Source organism: Suricata suricatta, chromosome 7 (genome assembly GCF_006229205.1).
Source record: "Suricata suricatta isolate VVHF042 chromosome 7, meerkat_22Aug2017_6uvM2_HiC, whole genome shotgun sequence".
Taxonomy (NCBI): Eukaryota; Metazoa; Chordata; class Mammalia; order Carnivora; family Herpestidae; genus Suricata; species Suricata suricatta.
The window spans coordinates 14859963-14880317 of record NC_043706.1 but is presented as its reverse complement, the minus strand read 5'-3'; the positions used below and the strand labels follow the sequence as shown (position 1 = coordinate 14880317).

Genomic DNA, 20355 nt, shown 5'->3' with positions numbered 1-20355 from the left:
GTGGGAGGAGGGATGGGCTAAATGGGTGAGGGGCAATCAGGAATCTACTCCTGAAATCATTGTTGCTCTATATGCTAACTAACTTGGATGTAAATTAAGAAATAAATGTTATTTTTTTAAAAAAGAAACCAAATGTATTAGTTATGGTATTTTTTCTGTCCTTAATTCATCTAGTTGAAATGGAAAATCTCTTTTTTCATGGTATTGTGTTTATTTCATCTTGTCTTTCAGTTCTTGTTTTATAAAACTCATATTTTTGTTGTGTTATAGAGAAAGCATTACAGAAAATTATCTTCTCTCTTCCTGTAAGTTATATTTTCTTTGACACTGGATTTCATATCATTATTTCTAATTTCTATTTCTAATTTTGTTTGTTTCTCCCCTCTCCTTTGAAAAATATTTTTATGACACACCCAGTACGTTTTCATGTTTTTAATACTTAAAGTAGGTGGCTTCGCCAGACCATTAATTTGCATGGATGTGGGTGATCTCTCCTCAAGTGGTCTTCTCATTATTATTATTAAATATTCTTTTAATGTTTATTTATTTTTAAGAGAGACAGAGTGTAAGTGGGGGAGGAACAGAGAGTTAGGGAGACAGAATCCGAAGCAGGCTCCAGGCTCTGAGCTGTCAGCCCCACAGCCCAAAGTGGGGCTCAAACTCACAAGCCGTGAGACTATGACCTGAGCCAAAGTCGGTGGCTTAACTGACTGAGCCACCCAGGCGCCGTAAAACGTGAGATCTGTTTGTCTTACCCTCTGAACTACATCTTGAAAGCGCCGGTCTTGTGTTCTACTTTTCTGTAGCCAGAGGCTATGGCACTGATAGGGGAGAGCTTAGCTGGAATTATCTGTAGACTTTCTTAGACGAGGCTGAAATCTTTTTGAGGTTTTATTGATTGGCAGATCAATCAATAGACGTTGCTTCACCTTGATGGATTGGATGGAGAGAAGGAGGTGATGGAGGGGTCGTCCCTGGAGCGTGTTTCTGTTAGACACGGTCAACGCTGGCTGCACAATCCCCTGTTTTACCTGCCTCCCCCAATAGCTGGGAAAGGGCATTTTTTGAAGATTAGTCTTGCGTCAATACTCAAGATGGATTGAGATGGAAGAGATAGGACTCAGGAAGGCTAGAGAGGCAGTGCTAATGCAGGTGAGAAATGAATGAGGTTGAAAACACTGAGTGGGAGGGAAAAAGAGCAAAAGACATTTGGAGGGGTAGAAATCCCACAGACCTGTGGTGACAAAAGAGACGCAGGTAACACGGGATGGGAATAGACAACATTTATTTAATTGTGGGGACTGATAAATTGATAATGCTGCCTGCTGCCTGATGAAAACTGTATTGATTAAAAATTTTTTTTTACATTTTATTTATTTTTGAGAGATAGAGAGAGACAGAGCGTGAACAGGGGTGGGGCAGAGAGAGAGAGACACACACAGAATCTGAAGCAGGCTCCAGGCTCTGAGCTAGCAGTCAGCACAGAACCTGACATGAGGCTGAAACCCATGAACCGAACCCACGAACTGTGAGGTCATGACCTGAGCCGAAGTCAGACGCTCAACCGACTAAGCCACCCAGGCGCCCCAGTATTGATTTTTTGAATGTGCAGAAAAGATGAACATCCTTGGGGCACACAACGCCTTCAAAAATGAAAAAGAAAGCAAATAATAGTGTATGTATCATACAATCCCAATTTGTTACACATATATTACTGATATATATAGTATGAATATGTTATATGTACTACTAATATATTATATATAATACTGCAACATAGTATATAGTAGTATGTATAATTACTCTTATTAATATAATAGCATTTATTATTATTAAAGTATCCCCATTTTTCAAAAGCTCGTGTTACACCACTTTGCTTCTACAGAAAGCTTACATTGTTACGTGTGTTCGCTAACTGAAAGAAAGCCGAGGAGGAGCTTTGCTTTTAGAGAAAAAGGCAACAGCGTGCAGCGTGTTTTCCAGTGAGCTGTTGGGGAGGCAGCGCGCACTCCAAACAGCGAGCGGCGCCACTGAGCCCCTTACCCGGAACTTTGAGCTATGAACTTGGAAATTTGACACCCATTTCAATGCTGTCGCAAGCGTCTGGGCTCTATCTTTATTTTGTGCATCCTTTAGCAAGATGTGTCCTGAGAGATTTTGGAGGGGGGCGGCGGGGTCTGGGAACGCTCAAAACCTTTTCCATGTAAATTAATGGTGATTACTTTACTACTGTGTGCTCTTTTGGCTTATGAAAGTTTTCCTAGGAACGCTGTGTTTCGAATGGCGGGAGAAACTGTATGGCACACTATATATAATTACATATTGAAGGAGTAATATGTATTACTTTAGAAACCCGTGTATTAAAATATTTAACACTGGTTATTTCTGAAGGGGGATTTATGGGTGGATTCGTTTTTTTCTTTTACTTTATCAATTTTTCTACAAATGAACATATATGAGTTTTATAACGGAGAAAATGGAAAAAACTGGAGACATAAAAGTATATAATACTATATTTTATGCAAATTGCCACAAAAATTGTTCAACAGTTTTTTTTAAACCTCATAGAGGTTAAGTTTCATTGCTATTGATGGCTGCAAATGTGGCTAGTCCACACTGAGATGAGCTATAAGAATAAAATACAAAATTGGGGTGCCTGGGTGGCTCAGTGGGTTAAGAGTCCGACTCTTGGTTTCAGCCAGGTCATGATCTCACAGTTTCGCTAGTTCGAGCCCCACGCTGAGCTCTGCAATGGCAACATGAAGCCTGCTTGAAATTCCCTCTCTTGCTCTCTTTCTCTCTCTTTCTCTGCCCCTCCTCCATCCGCGCTCTCTCTGTCCCTCTCAAAATAAATAAATAAATGTAAAGAAAAAAGAATAAAATACAAGTGGATTTCAAAGACTTAGTATAAAAAAGAATATGAAATATCTCAAGCACTTTTTAACATTAGTTACATGTTGAAATGGTAACATTTTAGACCTATTAAGTTAAATAAAACAAATACTTAAAATTAATTTCATGTATTTCTTTTTACTTTTTAATTTTTTTTTTACATTTATTTATTTCTGAAAGACGGAGAAAGAGCGTGAACAGGGGAGGGGCAGAGAGAGAACAAGACACAGAATCCGAAGCAGGCTCCAGGCTCTGAGCAAATGTTAAGCACAGAGCCCGATGTGGGGCTCGAACTCACAAACCATGAGATCATGACCTGAGCTGAAGTCAGATGCTTAACCGTCTGAACCACCCAGGCACGACTCTTCTTACTTTTTAAAATGTGCCTAGTGGAAAGTTTAAAATTACACATGTGGTTTGCATTGTGGCCGTGCTCCTGTCGGACCGCACTGGTCTGGAGTATCATCCAATTTTTAATAACAGCAAAAACCAAGTGACTTCAAGGGCTCTACTTCTCCAGGACCATCCTTTTCTGTACCTTTATCCTCTCTGAAGCCTTTGTACTCATGATCCTTCTGATACCAAATGTGCAGGGATATTTTTTCCACACCAGCAACCGCTTCTCCAGCTCCAGACACCAACTGGGTGTCTTACAATTTAAGTCAATTCAGTTCTGACACTAGCTTCCCACATTTAAGGGCTCAGTCCCACAAGACTGCCCTGACTTCAGATACCAGGCATTAAGTCCCAGGTTATCACCTTTCATTCAGACCAACTGGCTATCCATCGGGGGTTCAATAATTAGCTAGAATGAGGACCGGAACCCAGGGAAGTACTTATTATTGTTGGGTGATTATGGAAGGACACAACGCAGAAGAGGCCAAATGGAAGAGATGGAATAGAGCAAGGTATGGGGAGGGAGCACCATTGTCCCAGGACCATGATTGTGTTCACCAACGTGGAAGTTCTCTAGTCCTGCCAAGGAGGGGCTCTATGGAGGTTTCATTACTTAGGCACATTTGATTAGATCATTGACCATTGGTGATCGAACTCAACCTCCAGCCCCTCTCCCCTCCTTGAGTCTTTTTCTGCTCTTTTCAAGGGCCTGCTGGGTTTGGTATGCTTAGGAAAAATACAGAATCAAGCCACAGTGCAGGTGGGTTCACTGCTGGAAACGGTCATCTCATTATTCCCGGGAGCGGTGTTCCTTTTGTGCTTAGTCGCCGTGTGTCAATTTCTGAAACTACTCCCCCTTCCTAGTCTTTCTCTGAAACAATGCTAACGCAATGCTAACACTGCTACTTAGCTTCAGAGGTTAAGTACTGCCTAAGTAGAAAACAACTTCAGACTGTGTGTCACTCACTTCTCTCCCTCTAAGTGTTCCCTCCCTGTTCCATTAGAGGACTTTGTCTCTCTTCCAGCAGGCCTGATCCCCACCGTTGTCCCTTCCTCTCTGCCTCCGTTCTTCCAGAATCCAGTTCCCTCATCAGCACCGGCTGAGAACTCCAGAATTTCTAGAGGCTTTATCATGTAGAATATTTTGTCAAAATATTTTCTATATAGATTGCCCAGGCTTCCTTGCATTTCAAAGCCAAAGAGGCCCTTTTTGTGGTTATGGGGGAATTAGTGCCCACATACGAAGAGAAAGAGATACTAAAACTCTCTCCCTGTCATGTGGAGACCCAGAGAGGATCCCCCTCTACAAACCAGTAAGAAGGGTCTTCCCAGGAGCTGAATCAGCTGCTATTTTGATCTTGAACTTCTGGCTCCAGAGCTGTAAAAAAATAAATTTCTGTTGGGTAAGCCACTCCACCGATGGCATTTTTGTTAAGGCATCCTGAGAAGACTCATACACTAGCTATATTGGCTTATTAGGATATAGGTTCAGCGTCTAAAACAGAAACCCCCAAACAAGACTGGGGGCCCTGTGGTGTTGGCAAACTGGTTGACTCATCCTAGAGCGTTGCTCTCATCTGCCAAGAAAAGTCACTGACATTCCGGCATTCTAAGTAGGCAGGAAAAGGAGAGGCTGTGCCTCTTCCCTTCAGGGATGTGATCCAGAAGTTGGACGCACTACCTTCACTTACATTCCATTGGCTGGACCATAGTTAAAGGGCCAGCCGAGCTGGAAGAGAGTCTGGGAAATATAGTCTTTATCTGAGTAGCCTTAACCTCTCTAGAACCTGGGGGGTTTAACACTATCAGAAAGGAAGGGAGAATGAATGCTGGAAGGAAACTAATAGTTCTGCTACACGTGTAAGGGAGATTTCTTTATATTGCCAGAGGAAGAAAATGCACACACACACACACACACACACACACACACACACACACACGAGATTCCTTAGTGAACAATACTACAATCTATTTCTTTTCATTCTGATAACTGACGGAAACCGAGTTTGGAAATCTCATTGCAGCTTCCAAGTGCTTATCAATTTCATTTCAATGCCTCCTGCCTATTGATTCACTTCCAGATTCCACTGGTAACTGGGAGCCTACCCAGATCCTGATTTTCCTGGTCTCACCACCTATGGGGTTTGACTTCTGGGAAAAGTGTGCACTCAGCCATACATCATAGAAACGTTAAGGTGAGTGTGACCAGCACAAAATACATATCATTAGCGAAGAGGTCAGAAGACATCAGGATGGGCTATATTTTGTGAGCATGGCTTTCCCCGTGCCCAAATTTCTCATTAGAGATTCACTAGGCTGATGGTCATGCAATCCTGCCCAACCAGGGCCAGGTCCTTTAAATCATAGGGATTTACCAATTCTCTTCTAGCCCTAACCAAGTCATCTGGAAACTCAGGCAAAATAATGCTCCAGGATGGCAAACCACATTTGGATCTAATATTTAGATCTCAGGCACCATTTCTCATAATATACCTGGTGCCATTTTGCTATCTTGTTTCAAAGATGATATATCGGGAAAACGATGAATCATCACATAACCACCACTACACATCACCCAGCTCACGATTACCTGAGGCACATGCACTAAATCCACTCTGTGGCAAGGCCCAGGAGAGACCCAGGACAGCAGGCTGGCCAGAGCCCGCCCTACCCCACTCCCAGCTACCTTTCTACTCAATTCATTTGCTCCTCTAAACTGGGCTGGACTCAGAAAAGGGAGTCACTTCCTCTCTATTTTTACTCCATGTTGTCCTTGTTTCATTGCTGCTCTTTGCAGGTAAGAATAGGGAGTCTGTAGGGGATAAAGGTGACTGCATAGCAAGCTAGATGTGACTCCAGGACAATGACTTCTTAGATCCCATTGACCGTGACATCTTGATCTTTTGGGGAGCTTGGCTGACCCTGGATCCAACCCACTGTGTCTCAGGCTGTGCAGAAGAGTCAACACAGTCCCTGGAAAGTCTTGCTTTTGAGGGTGACATTTGGGTGGTGTCTGGGAACTTAGATCTCAGGAGGGGTCCCACTGCTAAGTGGCAAGCTCACTGTGCCTAACCTGTTTGTACCAATGATATGGTTTATGCCAAACACCTACCTTCTTTCTGGAAGTCTGGAATTTTGGTGCATGTCAAGCAGAGGCTGTCTACATGATCAGTCCCTAAAAAATCCTTGGCAAGGTGCCTGGGTGGCTCAGTCGGTTGAGCAACTCACTCTTGATCTCCGCTCAGGTCATGATCTCATGGTTCGTGGGATCAAGCCCCACGTTGGACTCTGCATCGATGGTGTGGAGTCTGTTTGGGAATTCTCTCTTTTCTTCTCTCAGCCCCTACCTCACTCACACACACTCTTTCTCTCCCAAATAAATAAATAAACATTAAACAAAAAAAGACCCTGGGCACAGAGTCTCTAATGAGCTCCCCCGTAGACAACACTTCACATCTGTGGTCACAGCTCATCATTAAGGGAATGAAATATATCCTGTGTGATTCCAACAGAATTCCTTGGAGGCTTGTGACTGCTTTCCTCTGTACTTCACCCCGTGTGCCTTTTTCCTTTGCCAATTGTACTTGGTATTCATTTGGTTGTAATAAATCAGCCATGAATGTGACTGTGTGCTGAGTTCTCTGAGTCTTCCTAACGGAGTGGTCTTGGGGAATTTCCTGCGTGTCGAGTGATAACAATTTATCAACAGTTTTGTTATCTCCATGATATATGTCACAATTTAACATCCATCTTTACATTAGACTGCAAGGTCCATGAGTCAGTAATGATTGATTACTTTTTCTGAAAATTAGGCCAAACAGGGCGGTCCTTAGGAGGTGAATTGTGGAAAAGTGGATGCTAAGAATTTGAGCCCAAGTTTGATTTCATTTTAGATCATACAGATAAGCAATCTAGATTATGGGAAAATACTTTAGGATAAATATCACATCTTATATTTCATTCCAGGCATAGACCTAGCCCCTATCTTTATGTTATGAAATGTGATTCTAGGTATTTTCACTCATCTATATTTCTCCCTGATATTGGGTTGAATAGTGTCTCCCCAAAATTCATGTCTTGGAATGTGACCTTATTTGGAAACAGGGTCATTGTAGGTATCTTTCGTTAAGATGAGATCATACTGGATTAGGGCTGGTCCTTATTCAATCACTGGGGTCTTTGTAAAAAGCAATACACTTAATCGAAGATTGAAAGATACATCTAGAAGTCAAGGGACACTTAGGATTGTGGATAACCACCGGAAGCTGGGAGAGAGGCACAGAACAGATCCTTACTCAAGGCCTTTTGCCTTACTCAAGGCAACCCACCTTGCCAGCACCTTGATTTTTGAACTTCTAGCCTCTGGAGCTGTGAGAGAATTATTTTCTGTGGCTTTAGTGGTACTTGTTTATAACAGCCCTAGAAAACGAATGCACCCTTATCATTGTATGTAATGAAGACGCTTACATTTGTTTTTTCTTTTTCAATTCTAGGGAACTGGCAAGATCTCTTAATCATAGTGGTACAACTTTTATATTTTGTCTCTATAACTCTACATAAATATACATAAATATACATATTTAAATCTGTAAACATAGGCCTTTATTCCAGCACACAAGTCTTATTTCTAAATGAATACGTCTAGATGGCTCCCTTCAGCTAGCTTTGGAGCTAAAAAACAATGACCCAAAACAATACTCTTGCATGCATCTATCTGTACGGCTATTTTGAACCTAAATATTCCTTATTTGAATATTTCCCCTGTAGAAGAAATGGCATGATACAAATCCGATAAATATATTTTCACAGAAGCGTAGTATAAATATTTTCTCTTCTGAGACATCAGTGAAGCCATGGAGAGAGGGTAGAAGAAGAATCCCACAAATATAACAGTAAGTAGATCAAAATGGATTTCAGTCTGCTAAAAAATACTTAGGGACACTTGGTCCAGGATGGCGGAGTGGGGGAGAGGAAAATAAAAGCATATTCACTTTTATCTATTAACGGAGACGAGTTTACTTGAGTTACTTGGGTAATAAACAAGAGTCGTTAATCAGCAATATTTCCTGGACACTTCCTCTGTACTTAAGATAATTATCATCATTATCATTATCACGGAGAATTGCTGATGTGGGCTTTTTTCCCACCCAACTTGCTTCACCCAACTTGGGCTACGGGACTTTCCGAACTCGGTCCCTTAGGGAGGAGTTGTTACAGTAGCACTATAAAGAAAAATAAAAGTAAATCTTAGCTTTTGAGTTTCAAAATGGAGGTTTGGTTTTAAAATGGAGGTTTTATTATTATTCAAGTATAGTGAGCTCATCCTGATGAGGAGACACCGCCGTTGAAAAGGTAACTTGTTATATTCACAGCTTTCCGAGAGAAGTGGGTATGCCATTCAGGGCTACTTGGGGAAGCGAGGAGTGAGGGGAAGAGGTAGGCAAGAGGCTTTACTGTGGTTTCTACAGGGTAGGAGCAGGAAGGCAGAGTAACAGGCCTCCGGCTGGCTAGCTGGCACCATCTCAGTGGACTGTGGGGATGGGGTTGTCCCGAGTTGTCTAGCACCTGGCCCTGGGGTGATGACCACAGGGGGATACTTGGCCTGAGGGAGTGAGTCTGATAAAGAAGGTAGTGGGATGTGTGAGCTCTGGATTACTGCTGTGGACCTGAAAGGCACTCTCCCAGGCAAATCACGAACTATCTCTAGGTATTGGCCAATCCTGGGAGGGGCAGTCCCTCTGGGTTAGCAAGGCCCCAAGAGCTCAAAGCATAAAGATGCTTTGACAGAAAATAAAAAGGCATGATTAATATATAATTTTATTTTCATGTTTGTTTTTGAGAGAGAAACAGACAGAGTGGGAGTGGGGAGGGGGAGAGAGAGAGGGAGACACAGAAAACAGGCGGAGACTCTGAGCTGTCAGCACAGAGCCCGATGCGGGGCTCAAACCCACGAAGCGTGAGATCATGACCTGAGCCGAAGTCGGACGCTTCACTGATTGAGCCACCCAGGTGCCCCAAGGCATGATAACTATAACTTCAAATGTTTTTATTACCAAAATGTTCAAATGGATCCAAAAATGGGTCAAATAATATAATGATCCCTCCAACAGTAGAGTGAGCCCCCAACTTTCAGCTTCAGTAATCATCAACAAATCTTGTCCCATCTTAGCCCCTACATACTCTCCATCTTCCTCACCATTGGACTGTTCGGAAGCCAATTCCAGATGTATTATTTTACCCATAACTGCTTCACTATTTTCTAAAAGAAAAGAATTCTTTTTTAGAAACCCTCACCTAACACTCTTACCATACGTGATAAAAATAGCATGAATTCCTTGCTGTCATCAATTATCCATTTAGCGTTTATATGTCCTCAGTTGCCCGACAACATTTTTCAAAGTTTCTTGGCTCACATTAGGATACAGTTGGTTCAAACGTTGTACTTAAATTGCTGTTAATTCTAAATTGTTTTCCTTAGGGGGTGTTGCGGTAGTCATATAAAGACGTGAGTCAAGTTTCAGCTTTGTGAGTTTCACAGTAGCCTTTAAGTTTTGCCTCAGAGATAGTGGTTGAAAGTGTCTTGGGCTTTTAAAAACCCTATTTTTTAAGCATTCAGAGTGTAGTATTCACACTAAAAACAGCAGACTGGAGGAATGTTTGCTGCGCCATCTTTTTTTTCCTGCCTCAGAGGAAATGAAAGTATCTGGAAGCTAGAACAAGGGTCAAAGTCCAATGAGTGAGCTCCCAGCCGGTTCCAAGTTCACTCTCTCATGCCTGCCGGTGGAAGTGTGTGGAAATACAACCGAATGAGTTGAGGGATCAGAGGTAGGGAAAAGAAAGAGCAACCTCATGAGAAAATTAAAGGTGATTTATTCAGAGCTTGCTGTAGCGAGTCAGCCTTGCTGACTTGCCTTTTGGCAGAGACTCAAAGGCAGGGAGAGGCGTGGAAAGCTTGAGATGGGCAGAAGGATATGCTTCAGGTGTGCCCTCATCGGAAGTTGTTGGCACGGGGAGGCTGGAGGCTGAGTCACTACAAGTGGGCCTTCCTGTGTGGTTGGAAACGGATCCGTATTTGGTTTTCTCTGATTGGTTCTGAGTTGGAAGCAGGGACAAACATTAGGAAGGCTGTCAGTTATCAGACAAGCCCCGGCCATTTGGGGCTGACTGTTAGGCTTCCCAGATTGTTGCTTGAGGTTATGGCCCGACTTCCTGAAGGTCTGCTTTCTAGCAGGGTGACTTCCGGTCGGAGGGGAGGCTGGTCACTGTAGATAAGGAGTTGGTTTCCTGGGCAGGTGCTATGGATGGTGGGTCAGAGTCTGAATTTTCTAAATGGTCTGGTCATTGTTTGTCTATTCAGTCTGTTAAAGAACAGGAAGGACACCTCTGTGCCCTCCCCATGCCGGCCTCGCCAGCTCTCCTGCCAATCAGCTGTGACAGGGATGGGGTGGATGCCGCAGAGGCCCAGGGAAGACTTTCTGAGTGAGGCATGGGGAAATGTCCCAGGTCCCTCTCCGAGAGCCAAGAAAGAACTCAGAAGGGCCTGCAGGGAGGCCACGTCTTCTGAGTGTCAGAGTAACCTGTGCGGTTCAAGGATCAGAGGCCAGATAGAAACATAGGACTCCTCTGCTCTCCGGCTTTGGTCTCTAGTTGTCCTAAAGAAAATATATTCTTTGCCATTATAAAGATTGTATCATTTCCATCTCATGGTAGCCGTTTGTATTGACTATGTGTTTTTGTTTTTAGTTTTTGTTTTTGTTTTTGTATTCTTGATACTCTGGCATGTGGGGCCTCCAAGCTGGAGAGACTGCTCCACTCAGGGCTAGCTAATTCCTAGAGATAGCAAAGAAGTCTCCTACAAGCGTGCCTTGGATGTACAAACCAACCAGTGCAACACTCCGTCTCCTTTATCAAATTCTGAAACACCAAACCAATATTTCCCTGCCCTAAATCACCCCAGGGCTAGATATGGGACAACTAGGAACCTCTCCTAATGCCCAGAGCCCGCTGAAGTTATTCAAACTATCCAGTCCCAAACTTACTCAGCATCTGTACCCCTTCCTTCCCGTGAAAACCCCAACAGAAGCCCTAAGCTATGCACTCCCTTCTCACCCCTCCTCTGCCACCTGACTGTCCCTGGTGCTTCCCCACGTGTCCCTGTGTGGCGTACCTCCCGTTCCTAGGGCTCTGTGAGTTCAAACTTCTTTCTTCATTACAATGATCTCTGTGTCTGCATGTCTCACCATATCTGATAAAAACAAGTGAGAGTACATTTCAACACACCCCATCAAAGGGTTTCACTATCCGCATTGAAAGATAACTAAACCTGGGCGGCTCAGTCAGTTGAGCATCAGACTCTTGATTTGGGCTCAAGTCATGATCCCAGGGTCCTGAGATCGGGCTTTGTGCCGAGAGAGAGAATCTCAAGCAGCCTCCATGCTGTCAGTGCAGAGCCTGACGTGGGGCTCGAACTCACAGATGGGGGGATCCTGACCTGAGCTGAAATCAAGAGTCCAGCGCCTGAACCGACTGAGCCACCCAGGCGCCCCAGGAATAGCAACTTTCATCTGAAGTTTACTTAGGGATGGGTGTTTTAGTTTGCTTAAGCTTCTGTAACAAAATACCACAGACTGAGTGGCTTAAATAACAGAAATTGGTTGTCTCACAGTCTGGAGGCTGGAGCTGAAACCAAGATGTTGGTAGGGTTGGGTCCTTCTGAGGGCTGTGAGGGAGACTCCGTTCTATGCCTTTCTCCTTGGCTGGGAGATGACTTGGCTGGCTCACAGTTTGTGAGTTCAAGCCCCACGTCGGGCTCTATACTGACAGCTCGGAGCCTGGAGCCTGCTTCAGGTTCTTTGTCTCCCTCTCTCTCTGTCCCTCCCCTGCTCAAGCTCTGTCTCTCTCGCTCTCAAAAATAAATAAACATTAAAAAAATTTTAAAAAGATAAATCAAGCCGTCTCTAACTTGAAAAACTGAGGGGCGCCTGGGTGGCTCAGTCGGTTAAGCCTCTGGCTTTGGCTCAGGTCAGATCTCACATTTGTGGGTTCGAGCTCCGCGTCGGGCTCTGTGCTGACAGCTAGCTCAAAGCCTGGAGCCTGCTTCCAGTTCTGTGTCTCCTTCTCTCTCTGCCCCTCCCCCTCTCATGCTCTGTCTCTCTCTGTATCAAAAATAAATAAAACATTAAAAAAAATTAAATTAACTTGAAAAACTGAGGACAAATCTTAGAGAGAATGAAAGAATCCTGGCTGTAGAAAGTTATTAGTTAGCTGTTACAATTAATCATAAAAGAGGTGTCCCTCCACTTGGGGTGTAAGAGTTGTGACCACTGGTTTGAAGGAGATGGACCCATGAAGAGTTTGGCCAGTGGCATCATGGGCAGATTGGGTCCTCATTCAAAGTCATTCCCAATTCCAAAGTAATATTCTCCCACAACCCCTTGCGCAGCTGGCCAAGCTGAGGTTGACAGTATATTTGCACATCACTTTACTAATAAACAAATAGCATTGTTTGATGGGATAAAGCATGATCACATGATCAAACTCTGAAACTTCAAATCTGAAAACAACAAAATAAAGACGATATTCTGTTAATGCAACAATGGCTTTTGGTATTGTTTGGCATTAGGAAAATGCAAGGATTTATTCATTTTTTTCAACCACTGGGTTTCTAAGCTGAGAAGCACTGTTTCTGGCTATTGTCCTGTGGGGTAGTTTTTTAAAAATAGTTTTGGATTATTTTTATTTACCCAGTGGTTCCCTAGTTGTAGCATGCATCCAAATCACTGGAGAGCTTGTAAAAAAGAAAAAAACAGAATACCAGACCCTACTCCCTTCTGATTTGGCAGGTCAAGGGATGGGGTGGGTAAGAACTTGTGTTTTTAACAAGTTCTTGGGTAAGAACCACTGTTCTAATGCATTCTGTTTTCTTTACTTGTAGATGGTTTTTGATAACTTTTAATCTAAAACTGAAGCAATTGGAAAAGCCTAAATGCACACAATTTTATATTCTTTTAAAGAATACTGAAGTGATCAATATACCCAACATGGGGCTTGAACTCATGACCTGAAGATCAAGAGTCATATGCTCTTATGTTTATTTATTTTCTTTTAGAGAGAGAGAGAGAGAGAGCATCAGAGGGGTAGGGGAAGAGAGAGAAGGAGGAAGACACAGAATCTAAAGCAGGCTCCAGGCTCTGAGCTGTCAGCACAGAGCCTGATGCAGGGCTTGAACCCACAAACGGTGAGATCATGACCTGAGCCGAAGTTGGATGCTTAATCAACTGAGCCACACAGGCACCCCAAGAGTCACATGCTCTTTTGAGTGAGCCAGCCAGGCACCCCTAAACCATTGCTTAATTAATTTTACATGAAGGTGTAATTTTTTTAATAAATTTTTTTTTTAGTGTTTTATTTATTTTTGAGACAGAGAGAGGCAAAGCATGAGCGGGAAGGGGCAGATAGAGAGGGAGACACAGAATCTGAAGCAGGCTCCAGGCTCCGAGCCGTCAGCACAGAGTCTGACGCGGGGCTCAAACACACAAATGTGCGATCATGACCTGAGCTGAAGCCGGACGCCTAACCGACTGAGCCACCCAGGCGCCCCTACATGAAGGTGTAATTTTATTGGTAAAATTAAGTTACAAGATTTTTCTTCTGATATTTGCTTACTGCCTTCTTAGCAAAGAAATTGAGATTCTCTTATGTCTGCTTCTACGCCTGAATATCCTTCATTTATTGTGTTTATTCAACCCTAGTCTCGCCGATGACATTTTGAATGCTCCAAATTGCTGAAGTTCACAGTGTCCGAAATTAACATAATTCCAGCAAGTTGAACCATCCTCCAAGGCAACAAAATCAAGAAATGGATCTTTTACCAATCTGGCTGTATTTGCACACTAAATTTAGCTGAGCTGTTTAAAAAGATTTGAGTTGTATAAACAATGCAAGGAAAATACAGAGGTTTTTTAATTTATCTAGTTAATTATTTTCCTAACTGGCTCAAGCATTTAGTAACTTAATTTTGCATCTTAATATTATGTGAGAAGTCCAAAAGTTGCTTGATGCCTACATTATATTCCATGGAAAACTTGTCCACATTAAAACTTAAAAAAAAACTCTTATTGGTGAAAAAACATTATGATAATATTAAATAGTCCAGTGAAGTAAGCCATATAGGGGTTTATAATTCAGGTCTGAGATCTCCTATTTTGTCTATGGTCAAAAATTATAATTTACATGCCATAGCTGTTGAAACTTTTCAAAAAATGGAATCATACTCATCTTGTTACTTTGTAGTTTGATTTTTTTTTCACTTAACATTCTACCTTGGACAGAGCTTCAGGTCACTATAGATTGTCCTAATTTATTATTTTTCATTGCTGTGTATTATACCATTCTTATAGCCCATGTATTTTTGGATGACTTCAGAATGAGTTTAATGAGTTTCTCAGAAATTTTTCAAAACTTGTATCTTACCAGATATGGTATATTTCCCTAGTTACATATCCCCTTTTATTGATTTGAAGCAATTTAAATTTTTTCCCTATATTATTAGGAGAATGTGCCATTTATCCATTCATTCACTTGTCTGTGCTTTTTTTAAATAATTTTTTTACGTTCTTTATTTATTTTTGAGAGACACAGAGAGACAGGGGGAACAGGGAAGGGTCAGAGAGAGAGAGGGAGATACAGAATCTGAAGCAGTTTCCAGGCTCTGAGCTAGCTGTCAGCACAGAGTCTGACACGGGGCTCGAACCCATGAACTATGAGATTATGACCTGAGCCAAAGCCAAACGCTTAACTGACTGAGCCACCCAGGCGCCCCTCTGTGCTTTTGACAATTAGTTATTGATCAGTCAAGAGCTGCTCTAGGTTTCAATGATTCATTGGTGAGCAAAAAGACAATGACCCTGTCTTCACTGATCTTACATTCTAATTGAGAGACAGGCAGTAGACAAATAAATATGACAAGCAATGACTGCTGTTATGCAGAAAAATAAAGAAGAGCAAAAGGGAGAATCAATGCTAAGAGGTGGAGAGGAAGTTTGCTATTTTCTTATAAAGCAATCAAGGAAGGCGACATAGATGAGGTAACTTTTAAACAGGCCTAAAGTCAATGCTGGAAGGAATCTAGCAAACATCTGCAGAGAATTCCAAGTTGCGAGAACAGCAGGTGTAAAGGCCCTGAGGTAGGCATGTGCTTTGTGTGAAGAACAGTCAGGAGGCCCTCTGAATGGAATGGAGTATGGGGGAGCGTTAGCAGAAGAGGAGATTTAGAGAAACTTTTGCAGGCCCTTACAAAGCCATTAGGCTTGTGTCTGGGAGAGAGGGGACATTCCTGGATGGTTTGGAACAGAATGACAGGATCTGACCCCGCCTTTCAAAGTAGCGCCCCCATCTGCTGTGTGGTGAATAGATTGTAGTGGGAGACGGGAAGACCAGGTTGGGTAGAGGATGTACAGTAATCCAGGGGGAGAGATGATGGGGTCTAAGAGCCCACCAGGCAACCGTGGGTGCAGTGAGAGGTGGTCAGAATTTGGATGCGTTTTGACACTGGAAACAACACGATTTGCTGGTGGCTTTTCGGGGGGGGAACCATGAGAGAAAGAAAAGAAGTCCGGGCTGCCTCTAAGGTTAGACCAACCTCTCCTTTCTTAGTAACGGGCTGGCCATGCCAGGAGCAGGTTTGGAAAAGGGTAGGGGTGGAAGCTTGCTCCTGCATATGCTTGGTGCGTGCTGAATTCAGCGCAGCTGCTGCACTAGCAGGTGGATGTGATTCTAGTGTCCAAGGGAAAGGCCTGGACCGTCAGCCTATGTCTATTCCAGCCACGCGCCGAGGGAGTGGACACCGATGGGGAAGAGGTTCAAGGTCTGAGCTCCGACACACCACCGAGCAAAGGACACTGAGCACACAGAGAACCCAGAGCGAGTGGGGTGCACGGTGTCACGCGAGAGAGCTCGGCTGGGTCCCAGGATTCTGACGGCTCAGGGAGGAGGAAGACTGAGCATCCCACTGGCGTCCCCAGCATGAAAGTCGTTTATGAGATTGACGGGAACACCTTCCTGCGGAATGGCAGACGGAAGCCGGATTGGGGCGGGTTTCGGCAGAATGGGAAAAGAGAGAAGTTTCTCTTCTCCCACAGAGAAGGTAGCGATGATAGTGACACATTCCTTCTCTAAAGAGCACAGAGAAATGCGCTGCAAGCTGGAGGCAGCAGTGAGATCAAGAGAGGCTTTCCCGTCTTTCTGAGCGTGAGTAACTACAACAGGTTTGAATGTTCTAACATGTTGCAGCTGCGGATGTGAAAGGGGCAGAGACGCCGGACCGACGCTCCTGAGTCAGGGCGAGGATCTCACCTCCTTTCAGATGGGACTAGGTCGTGTCCTAGTCCATATGCTATTTCGCGGCAGTTGGTCCTCAAAGGCGGCCTCCGCATTTGAGAGTAAGCCTGTTTTAAACGGGGCACCTCTTGGAGCGAACTTGAGGACGTTTGGAGTCTATGGGAAGACGAAGAAAGGGCACCAGCCCGTTCCCCAGATGGAGGGTGCGACTTTGGGCAGAGCCGCCGCGCCAGCGGTAAGAGAAGATGCCTTGTGTCTTGGCAGCTCAGCTCCGGCCTGTCCCCAAGCAAGCGACATCAGTGCCACCGTCCCCCGTGAAGCCACAAGAGATAATTATACTTTAAAACTTCTTTCTGTCCTCTCAAAGGCAGCGACTTTGATTCTGTATGGAAAAAACAGACATCTGGAAAATGGAAAGGGGTGAGGAAAGACGTGATGACTTTCCGCTTGAGCATAAGGTTCAAAACCTAAATGCTGGAGGCTGGCTGCTTGCGTCGGAAGCCAGGCTCCATTACTTACCGGTCCTGAGACGCCGGCGAGGCCGCCCTAATCCTTCTGCGGCTCCGTTTCCCCAACTGCAAAGTGGGAAAGGCTGCACAAACTAAATGAAATTGTGCAGGTAAAGCGTGGAAAACACGCAGGAAGCATACAATAAATGCTATTACCATTCCTATCTTCGTCATCTGTAAAATGGGCTCCTTTCCTTAGTGTCTGAAATATCTTCTTCTGTGGAGTAAGTGAAGGATCCGTGGACCTGGATTCCGAATCAGTGGGTTTACCGTCATCTCTGTGAGATGCCCTGAGGCTGTCGCTTCACCTCTGTGGGACGGAGCTTCCTCACTTATGAAATGGGATAAGATGACTTCTGTGTGCTCTTTTGACACAAAGGATTTGCCTCTCTTTATGACTTTTGCGGAAGTAGCTTAGAGCTACCTTAAAATTGTATGGGCTCTTTTTTCAGATCTCAGTGTCACTGCCCTGCAGAAAATAACTAGTGCAGTGTGACTTAAAACACACACAGGCGTGCAGCACCTGGCTGGGCAACCAACTCTTGATTTGGGCTCAGGTCAAGATCCCTGGGTTGTGGGATTGAGCCCCGGGTCAGGCTCTACGCTGAATGTGAAGCCTGCTTGAGGTTCTTAGTCTTTCTCTCTCTGCCCCATCCCCTACTCATGCTAGCTCTCTCTCTCTCTCTCTCTCTCTCACACACACACACAAAAAAAACCACATACAGGCACAACAAACAATTAGGGTGCTGTTATTTTGATGTGTGGGTAGAGAATGCCAAAGGCTCAGAGATGAGGTAAGGCGCAGGGTCGGGGGTAAACAACAGGGATGTTTGTCTAACATACTACTAAGCAATAAGAATCATGTTTCTTCATTCTAAGGCGATGTTTTGACCCAACTGACAAATGGCAGGTCAAACATCTTCCCCTCACTCTCCACGTGACAATGGCCTGTTCTGACCAGCTTACACACACCTACCATCTAGTAGGATGTCAAAGAATTGGAACATGAGAGGGTTTGGCTAAGGTAAAATTTATGCTAATGTTTGTGCTTAAAAAGGCAAAGATAAAGGAGAGGCAAACTTGGGTGACAAATAGTTCACGGAACTATGAAAGGGGTGACTGATATTTTGATACAACCATTTCGACACTGATAATTTGCTGCATGCCAAGAAAGCCATTTGACTTTCAACCTCTATCACCAAATAACAAAGCTTGACGGATACCGCTCTCTCTTCCTGGCCCTTGTTGCATCCTTGATTTCATTCCTTCTCTTTTAAAAAATATTCCATTTATAATTTATATCTTCACTTATTGATTTTTCTCAGCAAAAACATTATGATAAGTACACGTAACATAAAATTTGCCAGTTTGACCATTTTTCAGTGTATGTTTCAGTGACATTAAGTCCATTGACATTGCCCAGCAAACATCACGGCCATCCAACCCCAGCCCTCTTTGGCATCTTGCAAAATGGACACTGTACCCATTGAACAATAACTCCCCATTGTCTCCTCTTCCCCCAGCTCCGGGCAGCCACCATCCTACTTTCTGTCTCCATGAATTTGACTGCTCTAGGCATCACAGTATAGAGGTGAAATTACAGTATTTGGCCTTTGGTAATTGGCTCATTTCACTCTGCGCAGCATCCTTGAGATTCATCCACGTAGTAGTATGTATCAGAGTTTCCTTCCATTTTAGGGCTAATATTCCATTACATGCATATATCACATTTTGCGGATCAGTTCCATTGCTGGGTACTTGGGTTGCTTTCATTTTGGCCATTGTGAATAATACTGCTATGAATGTGGATGCACAACGATCTCTTTGCGATCCTGCTTTAAATTCTTTTGGGTATATACCCAGGGGCAGCATTGTTGCATCCTATTGTAATTCCATTTTTGAGGAACCCATATTGTTTTCCACAGTGGCTGCGCCATTTTGCATTCCCACCAACAACGTACAAGAGTTCCCATTTCTCCACTGTTGTCCACGCCCCGGCCGGCAGGGCAGTAAATCCTTGCGGGTTCTTGATCCTGAGGGAGGGAGAGAAAGGGCAGGAAGGAGACGCAGAGAGTGGAGACAGCACACGGTTTCTAATCAAGCCTCTTCTTTTATTGAGAAAACACCGTATCTTATAAAGGTTTCAAGGCGGGGAAAACAAGGCAGCTGACCTAGGTCGGTTGCTAGGAAACAGGGTTAAGGGATTAAGGCTGGAGTAAAAGAGGAACCAAACTAAAGTGTTTTAGCACAGCGCCTGAGGGGCTGATACTACCCTGCCTGCAGGCGGTTGATCTTTGATCTTCTGGCTTCTCCTGACAGGGAGTGGTGCTCCCCTGCCTATTCTTGCAACTCCCCTCAGGGAGTGACATATCCGCTAGCAAATGGCCAAGCAGCTGAATCTTTGCCGCTCCCCACACTCCACATCCTAGCCCACACCTGTTCTTTTCCAAGTTTTTTGGTAGCAGCCATCCTAACAGATGTGAGGGATCCCTTCCCTTTTAGCTGTCACCCTGGGGTGCACATTCCAATTACTTGGGATCCCTAGCCTGGGAGAGCCTTTGAGTAAGAGAAGCCAGCAGCTCTTGGCAGTGGTTAAAAAAACAGCACGAGCTAGAATGAGCTAGAAAATGCATTGCCATGCAGAAGTGAATTGGCATCACCGCCGTTTATTGTGCTTTCAGAGACTCAACTAGGAAAAATGAAAACAAACCCTATTCAGCTACGGTGTTGTGATGGGTACGATAGGCAAACTTTTGTTTTGCACCAGAAGTTGAGCAAGAAGCAAAAAGTAGTGAAGAAGGACTCAGGAGGGAGGGATGGCTCTGGGGGCAAAATTGCTGTGCGTTGGGCTTTGGTGAAATGCTTCCAGGAACAATCCACCTCTACCTCTTGTTAATGCTGATCAGCCAGACTTGGGCAGTGGAAGAAAAACGAGCCGTGAGCTGGTGCCGTCCAAGGTGAGGTCTTGGGGCTCAGCCAGCTCCTGCACCCTGGCTTCTGCTTTCATTGTCCCCTTTACTTCTGGGGAGGGTGAGTCCAGGGGCTTTTTAGGCTGACGTCTCTACTAGTGGCTCACTCTCTTTGCATGAGCAGAGTTCTTTCTGTTGTAAGAGAAGGATTTGTCTCCCTCCCCCCTCCTCCAACCTCCACATTTTGTTTACCAGTTTATTCATCCACTGGAAACTGGTTTATGGAACCCATATGAAGCAGTTGAGGAGCT

At 44.1% G+C, this 20355-nt stretch overlaps 1 protein-coding gene across 1 annotated transcript in view; it reads right to left on the bottom strand.

Moving 5' to 3' along the window:
- The window catches only part of MCUR1 (mitochondrial calcium uniporter regulator 1), a 57816-nt gene extending 38212 nt beyond the window's left edge, over nt 1-19604 (bottom strand). Inside the window, exons 1-4 of the mRNA XM_029943137.1 lie at nt 19572-19604; nt 17146-17201; nt 16642-16782; nt 16299-16489 (exon numbers count right to left, since the gene is read on the bottom strand). Of these exons, the coding sequence (XP_029798997.1) occupies nt 16299-16489; nt 16642-16782; nt 17146-17201; nt 19572-19604 (421 nt within the window). The remainder of the gene's footprint in view (nt 1-16298; nt 16490-16641; nt 16783-17145; nt 17202-19571) is intronic.
- Between the last annotated feature and the right edge of the window lie 751 nt (nt 19605-20355).